The following is an 8420-nucleotide window of genomic DNA, read 5'->3' as shown; positions in this document are numbered from 1 at the left end:
GACTGCCCGGGACACACCCGCTTTCAGCAGATGAACACGTGCAACACATAAAACAAATCTGGGCAGATCAAAGCACGGATACATTGTCCTTCTACCGCAGTGGGCGTTAGACTCTTTATGTCCTGTACTTCATTACTTATATTATTCCATAAAGGAGGTCTTAATCCACAACTGGAGCTCAGTACAGCAGTCTGGCTTGGAAATAATCCTGAAAAAACTCGTCTCCTAAAACCAAGTAGAGAGACAACAGCTTGGCACAGAGCTGTATGCAATGAAATTGGACAGCCCAAAAGCTGTTCCCATTCAATATTTTTTTCATTTATATAGTAAGTTTTGTAATACTTTTTCTTTTTTCATTTAAAGTTTCAGGATGACTAACTGGTATTGAAATTCCTGCCATATTAAATAATTTTGCATTAGATTTCAAGAACTGTGCAAATTCAAGTTTCAGATACAGTTATATGAGCAACAGTTGTTTCACTGAAATAATTTATTTTATGTACACAGCTGCAGTTCATTTAGGCAATAGAAAGGTCACAAATACTCTTACTGACACTTGATTTGACACATTTACTTTGATAAAAACCAAACACTACAAAAAGGAATAATAATAATCATTAAGAACACATTTAAAGTAAGGTTATTATTACAACTAAATTACAAATGATATAAATATTTGATTCTTGTATAATCCCTATGCATTCAACGTTTCTAATCTTAGGAGTACCATTATGGCAGAAGAGGATGGCTTTTAAATTTAGTTTGTTCTTGTTAGTATGGAAAGTATCATTCAAAACTATCTAAATTTAGAGACTATAAACTAAATTCTGAGTCTGATTATGAATTAACTACAGCAGAACTGCATCACACTGTCACTGCTATGGTGCAGCTCTGGCACTTGTGTTTGCAGAGATGGTGCACTTCTGAAATTCTTAAGCCACGATGGCCAGTTATCAACAGATATCCTGTGCACACCTTCCAGCTAAAGGTGCAGGTTGTAGGAGAACTGATTGCAGTTCTGTGTTCCAAGGAGAGAACCATTTCCCATTTAAACTTCCATCTCTGTCTCTGGAGTTAGTTACACATTCAGAATAGATGAATGTGCTTTAGAGAAAGATCAAAAAAGATCCAGAGATCAAAAGCCTACCCACCTATACCTGCACATTTCCCTATCTCTCTCCTCCCTTCTTTACTGTTTCTCAATTGTTTGTTGGTGGCATCTTATAACAACCAAATCCTGTATTTCTTATTTTGGATGGGAAATACATCAGTTCCATTTCCAATCCAATCCTGTGGACTTTTGAGAGCTCTATGAGTGTACGGAAGTGCTCCTGTTTTAAAGGGACACACATGTTTAAGTCAGGTATTATGAAGTTCTTGCCCATTTTCTAAATATTTTGGTGTTTGATTAGGCCCTGCTTATTCTTCTGTTTAAAAAAATCCTTTCATTTTCAACAGAAGACCAAGTTTCCAGCTTTTACTTTTTTCCAAGTGTCTGGAAACATTTATAATCTCATGTGCAACTCTGGTTTTTCACAGGGTTTTTGTAAATAATATGAAAATCTCAATATACCTTTAATTCTGTGAAAAAGTTCACTTCTGTTTCTCTGTAATGTATGTTAAAGTATAATTTTCTTCATATCATTTTATTAGACCAGATAAATCACAGCAGACACTTTCCTTTGTTACCTACAGGTCATACATTTGCTGTAGAATATGCCACTTACTCTCTTCCTTCTACTTCCAGCTATTCCTATTGATTCTCAACCCAACAAGACACCTTTACTGTACCACATAATTTCTTTCATAACTTGCAAAAAGCTGCCAAAATACAGATAGCTTAAACATACTTATCTGCTCAAAAGTTAAGTGAGATGGGTGAAAAAAACGTCACATGCCTGTATCGAAGACACATTGCAGAGAAAAAAAAAAGCACAGCATGGAGGATGGTGCCAAGCTCAGCAAGTTAAATGGTGGAAATAGGCCAAGAATAGCATTTGGAATTTCTGTTTTATTACATATAGAGTATACTCTTTTCTGTTAAATAAACTATAATCAGTTGGCATTTCACACAAGTAATATGACACATTTTCATCATTTTTGTATTTATAAAATGAGTACAACAAAGGAGCAAAATGTTGGCTTCAGTAAAATCTATGAATTACACAGGCCCTCCTTTTGAATAGCATCCTTTTGGGTTGTGTTTGCAACAGAAGTTGAAATGTTTCTAGTCAAAGTTTGTTTTGATATCCTAGATTTTAACAACATGCTTCTCAAGTATCTGAATATTTGGAATTACTCTGTAATTACTCTGTATTTCTTGTCACAGGATAGATTCTTGTGGGCTGGCTTTGTGTGGCAAAGCATATGTAAGTGCAATTTTAGAGCCTAAACTAACTGTGAAGCATTGCTTCAGTTTACAGATATTCAAAGATTACAGCTCATCACTATTTATTACCTCTGGAACAGGAAAAGCCATTACTGCAAGGTCCCTCATGCCTTCTGAAGGTGCTGTACTCCTAGCTGAAGTTCAGGGTTCCATGGCCTGAGCCACAGTTTTACACTGCACACTCCTCTTAAACAGACACCTGATGTCCCACAAGGAAGGGAGGAAGACACAAATAATTTAATTATAAAACACTGCCTTCAATTCTGTTTCATGATTAATAAATCTTATCATACATACTTATTTAAAAATATATTTTGAAATGCTACATATGAACTGAGAATAATATTGGTTCATTTACCACCATATTGCGTAGTAATGGTTTTAGAACAAGGAAGTTTTAAATTAATTGGTGAAGCTAGCATAGCTTTTCAAATATAAATAAGTATTTTAAAACACCTTAGTGATATTTTAAACCAAAATAAAGTAAAAATTGCATACTGGCAGTCATTGCTGCCCAAATGGTGCTTACATTTCCTGCACTGCTCCATTACACTGTAGTACAAAATGGCTGCTTACACCCACACAAATGGAATTCTAGGGCAGGGGCAACATGTTCACTTCTGTGAGTGTGATTACTTTATTGCACGTGTCACATGAATCAGAGACTGCAGATACCCCAGTCAAAACACCTTCTAGATCTAGACACCTAATGATTTGGAGACTCTGCAATGAACATTTTGTACTATAAGCTTTTAAAGGAAACAACTCCATCAGCTTCACTTACAAATTATTTGTGCAAAAGTACAGTATTTCATAAATTAACTTTACCCAAATATTACAGAAAAAAGCTTTGGGATACATGAAATATAAATACAGCGACAGCTGAGCTGCAAAATTAATTTAGGTATATACAGTAATACCCTCCCCAGTTCTTCTCACAGATGTACATTTAACCTCCCTGAGTCCTTTTCCATACTTAGTGACACGATGCACTCCCAGATGCTTGCTCAGTAACAGCCACAGTAGCTTCAGCATTAGAGAAAAGGCAGGACAAGAGCACATCTATGTGCCCTCCCTGTCATTTGCCAGGGGTTTTAAGTTTACTGTACTTTTGCTTCTAGAAGCCCACTGGCCATGACGGGCCCGTGGCCACTCACACAAGCGCCGACGTGTCTCAGGGAGTCTGCCCCAAGATAGGCCAGCAGCAGCTCCGTGTGGCGGATCAGCAGCTGGGTGAGGTCTTCAGCCAGGCTCTCCATAGTTGAGTATCTCACCTTTTCAAAATCAAAAATGTCTTTGAGGAAGAAAAGCACTTGATCCTAGTGGGGGGGTGAAAAAAGGAAAAACTCGTATTCAGTTACAAGAAGGAAAAAAAGTATGCAGTGCTAACAGCTCTTTCTTTCACGTGTTCCCTAAAAGCATCCAATTATGTATTATTGTGGTGCTAAGACAGAAGTGTGCTAAAACAGGCTTTGCAAAACAGTTCCTGGCTTAAAACAGTTATATGAAATTACTTATTTCTCATGGTTTCTTACCGTTAGCCTTAATTTTAGGAAAATGCAAATGTATGTTAATGAACAAGATCTTAATTTATTTTAATCAGAAAGAATTTTTTTTTTTAATTTAGAAAAGTGGTAATTAAAAGAAAGTTGCAAACCTTGAAGAAGCAGCATAGGTCATACAGGGAATTTCTAGGGCCCAAAAAGCCCCAGGCCAAAACAGGGCTGATATGTTCACATATAGCATAGAAATGTGCAAAAAATCCATCAGGCACCTAGTGATGTAAAAATTGTAGACAAAAGTCACACAGTAAATTTAGTATAAAGCTCTACTACTTAGCATTAAGTCTTCATAAAATCCTAACACTTCCCTCCTTGGTCTAATAAAATCTTCCAAAGGTAAGGTGCTGTAGCACAGAGGATTTCCACTGAGCCCCTTCACAGAGAGGTCAGGATGCAGAAGAGGCTGAGGGGAGGCTGCAGCAGAATTCCTGCTGCTGGTGAGGAACACGGTGCTTCAGGCAGGTAACAGGGCAGGACTGAACGTGATTTAGGTTTGGGGATCATGCAGGGAGATGGGGCTGAGAATCCCAGCACAAGCAGGTGAGATACAAGACTCACAACCTTGGTGTGCAGAAGTCTGAGATCTGTGTGTGGGGCGGGAAGTCAGAGAAGGGAATGACACCACCACTGACTGGACCTCAACTAGGTTGGAAATCTTTCCGTTAAGACTTTTTGCTAAAAAAAAGGTATTAGGGCCCAGGAGCTAAACTTCTACAACTGGCAAACCTCTTGTCTAAACTAACAAGTCCACAGGACTGAGGGTTGATCATTCATTTATTTTGCCAAAGCTACAAAAAGAACTTAAAATTCTTAGGAGACAATCAGTATCTTTGTTCCATATAATTTGAAGGGCAACTTACCTTCATTTGCTGTCTTTTTTGTTTCAGTACTGACCAACAGCTTGAAGCCACAGCCTAATTGTAAAAGGAAAAAACAAAGCAAGCCCCAAATCATTTTCCATCTCAAAAGAACTCATCTGCAGAATACTGTACTTCTATATTCTGTATTTTTGGGACATGTATTTTCTTCAGTTTCAATCCTGTGATAACACAAAGTTTAAAACTATAAAACAACAGCTGATATAAATAACCAAATTTATATGTAGTTCATACTTGCTATTCCAGATCCATCTTTGCAACATTTCCGTTAGTTAAATCCAAAGGCAATTTGGCATCTGCTTTTACAGCTACCACAGTTAGCAACACTCCTTGGGTTTAAGTGAGGACCAGTCTCATATACTAAAGTGTGTGCTCAGACATAAGAAACTATTTTAGATATTAAGTGGCATGTGAAAACACTGAAATGTACTTTTTCATTTTAGCAAAAACATTCTTGCAATAGCTTCAGATTCAGCTATGGAGTTTTGTCCAAATATGGACCTGTGAAATACAATATACCAATATCAGTACTGGGCTTTTTCCCCTCCAAGCCTCTAACTATCCTCATCTGATCCTCCCTCAGTACTGCAAAGAGAGTTTAATACAGACAAAGCACAATGTTCCATATAACTACAAAAATATATTAATGTTACCTTTTTTTTTCCTCTAGAGGGGATATTTCAATTGAAAAATAAAAATAAAAGAAAATCTGGCAGTTTACAGATAAAAATGGATGAAATTACAGTAGTTTCTGTACCAGCTGACCATGGCAGTAGCCTGTGTCTCTAACAGAGGGACAAGATCTATTTGGCAAATAAACAGGCACATGTGAAAAATCATCAATTGTAATCAACAGTTGAATGTCTGCACTGTATTAATTTACTTTTGTTTCCTTGCAACTTTGTCCCTTATTGCTAAATCTCTGGTCTATGAACCAAAACCTGGATCTGATGTCTAAGATGTGGCTAACAGAAACTTCCATTTTAAAATTCTACTTCCTCAGAGAAAGGAAGGACAAGTTAAAGTATTTTCTCCAATACATTCAATCATTCTCTGTTTTGGGCCCAGACTTGTAACTTTTAAATTGCTATTATGAAAAACCTGATAATACACTCTGTTAAATTTTTTTGAGGAAGATCTCATGTACATACTCAGTACATTGCAATGTACTCCAGATCAATTAGTATGATAATTACACATGAATACTTACTGTTTCTTTGAAAGAGGAATTTAACCAGCGGTTATTTACTACATTCTGTATAGATATTGGTGGATTTTCTAAATCTTCAAATGAATCCATTAATATGAAGTCCAGAACAACATCATAAAAATTCAGATTTTTCACCTATGTTAAATGAGAACATGATTTAAGTAACCTAGTTTCTCTTTCAGCAGTGGAATTCAGCATGCATCATATTCTAATGCTGTATTAACATGTAGATTTGTAATTGTTTTTAATGAATATTAAAAATACTTTGTCACTAAAGGAGAAGTTTAAAAAAAAGTGTGGTTTCTGGTACTAAACTAGTGAATGCCATTTCTCTAAACCAGCAATATAAACAATAAAGAGTTGCCTTTCCCACAATTCTGAACTGTAAAAATTTATTTTTAGATCCTGTGGCATTAGTAAGGGTAAAAGCACTTTTCAGAAATGCAACTCACTCCTCTAGCAGCAAGTTCCATTTCAGTATTATCCCAGTGATCTGTTTGTTCCAAAAAATATATCATTTCATCAAAGACATCTTCAAATTTCTTTGGATTCTGTAAAGTAAAAGCAATGAGTATCAAGCAAATGTAAAAAGAGATATAGTTTATTTTCCCTGGACAGTGAAGTCTGGTAGAAGTTACATAAACAACAAAACGTTGGTAATAAAAGGCTTTTACCTTTCGTGCTTTCACAATTAAAGCAGACAAAATTTTCCTTCCACTTTCAGCAAGAAATATTCTGTTTGCTGTTTCTGAAAGAATTATCTAGAAAAGGGTTCAAAACACATAGACATGTTCATTCACAGGTTATACTAAGTGACCTTAAACATTTCAGTCAAATTCCATATAATTATCACCTCTAGTATAGTTGGCAAGTTCCTAGTAAGCCTTGGGTGCAAAGGTTCCAAAGCTAATCATAAAATTGGGACTCCTGCAAATACATCTCATTTTAGAAGTATAAAAATGTAAAAGCAACAAGAAAATATTTAAATACAGATTACCTTATAAAAGTGCTTGCACAACAAGTAACATTCAGTTTCAATGCCAGGTACTTTAGTTTAGGCTTAGCAAGACAGATAAATCATTCCTTACTGTTTACCTGAAAAGCTTGTCGAATACAATGAAGCTTAGCAAGGAAGTCACTGTCTCCTAAACATTCAAACATTTCGGTCCTATGTAAAATAGAAAAGTTTTTAAAGACCTTTAAAAAAAGAAGCACAAGAATATCCATCTAAGTCTAATTCCTAGAAAAAATACCTAGAAAAGTAACTTCTAAAAAGTGATTTCTAGATAGAATAGTTAACTTTAATTCTTGCTTTTCTTGTAAATAGCAAGTCTATTCTTAAATAGACATAAATTGATACCTTAACACCCGTGAATAAATTTTGCCTTCTTCTGCCAAGTGCATGGCTTCTTCATACAAGGGGCAGTGGCAAAGGGAATCCAGACCATATGTGCTACGAACCTCTCTGTGCTCTGAAAGCTGAAAAAAAATTTTTTTGAAGTTCATTAAAGAGCTTGATGACAAAATTTTTGTAAAGATAAAATTCAAGAAGTTTTCCTGATGTTCTACTGAAAGATGCATCCTTTTCTGCATCTGCTTAAAACAAAGGGGTAAAATTCAACAAGTGAGCAGAACAGATACACCAGGTCATAAGACTTAACTTTATAACTCTCAAAATCTGAAAGCTACAGTTTAAAGCTTCAAAACTTTAGTTAACAAAATAAAGGCAGCTTACTTTTGTGTTTAATTTGCCTAGCTAAGTTTTTGAATTGTCTAGTTAAATCTATTGGGTGTCAAAGCTGTTAAAAGAAAATAATTGCTAAGAGACAAAGTACAGAACGATTACACCATGCAAATCTTTAGGAAGCTGGAAATAGTTACATCCTCCTACCCCTGTTTGTAAATAAGTCTGCCAGTTACCAAAGCACATTGTATAAACCACGAGCATTCAGCATTTTATATTACAGGCTCCCTAAAAGGTTTTCATTATTGGCACTTTTAATTCTATGGTTATCATATAAATAAACATGAACTTGTAGACATTTTTAAAGAAAGAAAAAACCAAAACCAGATCAATAAATCAAAGCATATAAATAATAAAGAGAACTCCTGTTTACAGGGTATCGTATTTAATTCACAAAACAATGTCTAGCTACAAGTTCACTATAAACATTACATCATATTACTAAGGATCAGAAAAAAAAATCTGATGTTTACACAGTTTAGTTAATGACCAGAAAATTAATTCTAGCTTTTTGGTTGGTTTTGTTTTTTTGTTTTTTTCCAAAATCCTGCATGGGACAAACAAACCTGTGCTTCTAGGCTATTAAAACTGAGCATAGAAACATCTTTAAAAATAACTCTCAAGGTAATGGAACTAT

General features: G+C 35.4%; 1 protein-coding gene across 3 annotated transcripts in view; it reads right to left on the bottom strand.

Annotated features, from left to right (window-relative positions):
• Window positions 1–471: 471 nt before the first annotated feature.
• Window positions 472–8420, bottom strand: part of MIGA1 (mitoguardin 1) — a 37364-nt gene continuing 29415 nt past the window's right edge. The window contains exons 9-17 of one of the 3 annotated variants that reach the window (XM_039556304.1): window positions 7400–7518; window positions 7135–7207; window positions 6714–6800; window positions 6492–6590; window positions 6040–6174; window positions 4812–4865; window positions 4047–4163; window positions 3547–3708; window positions 473–2588 (exon numbers count right to left, since the gene is read on the bottom strand). In XM_039556304.1, coding sequence (XP_039412238.1) covers window positions 2577–2588; window positions 3547–3708; window positions 4047–4163; window positions 4812–4865; window positions 6040–6174; window positions 6492–6590; window positions 6714–6800; window positions 7135–7207; window positions 7400–7518 — 858 coding nt within the window. In that variant the 3' untranslated portion in view covers window positions 473–2576. Of the gene's footprint in view, window positions 3709–4046; window positions 4164–4811; window positions 4866–6039; window positions 6175–6491; window positions 6591–6713; window positions 6801–7134; window positions 7208–7399; window positions 7519–8420 lie in introns of all 3 variants that reach the window. The other 2 variants (XM_010408988.4, XM_039556303.1) reach the window with 2 other exon arrangements.

Source organism: Corvus cornix, chromosome 8, assembly GCF_000738735.6.
Source record: "Corvus cornix cornix isolate S_Up_H32 chromosome 8, ASM73873v5, whole genome shotgun sequence".
Taxonomy (NCBI): Eukaryota; Metazoa; Chordata; class Aves; order Passeriformes; family Corvidae; genus Corvus; species Corvus cornix.
The sequence above is the reverse complement of the archived record's forward strand: the minus strand, read 5'-3'. Positions and strand labels throughout refer to the sequence as shown.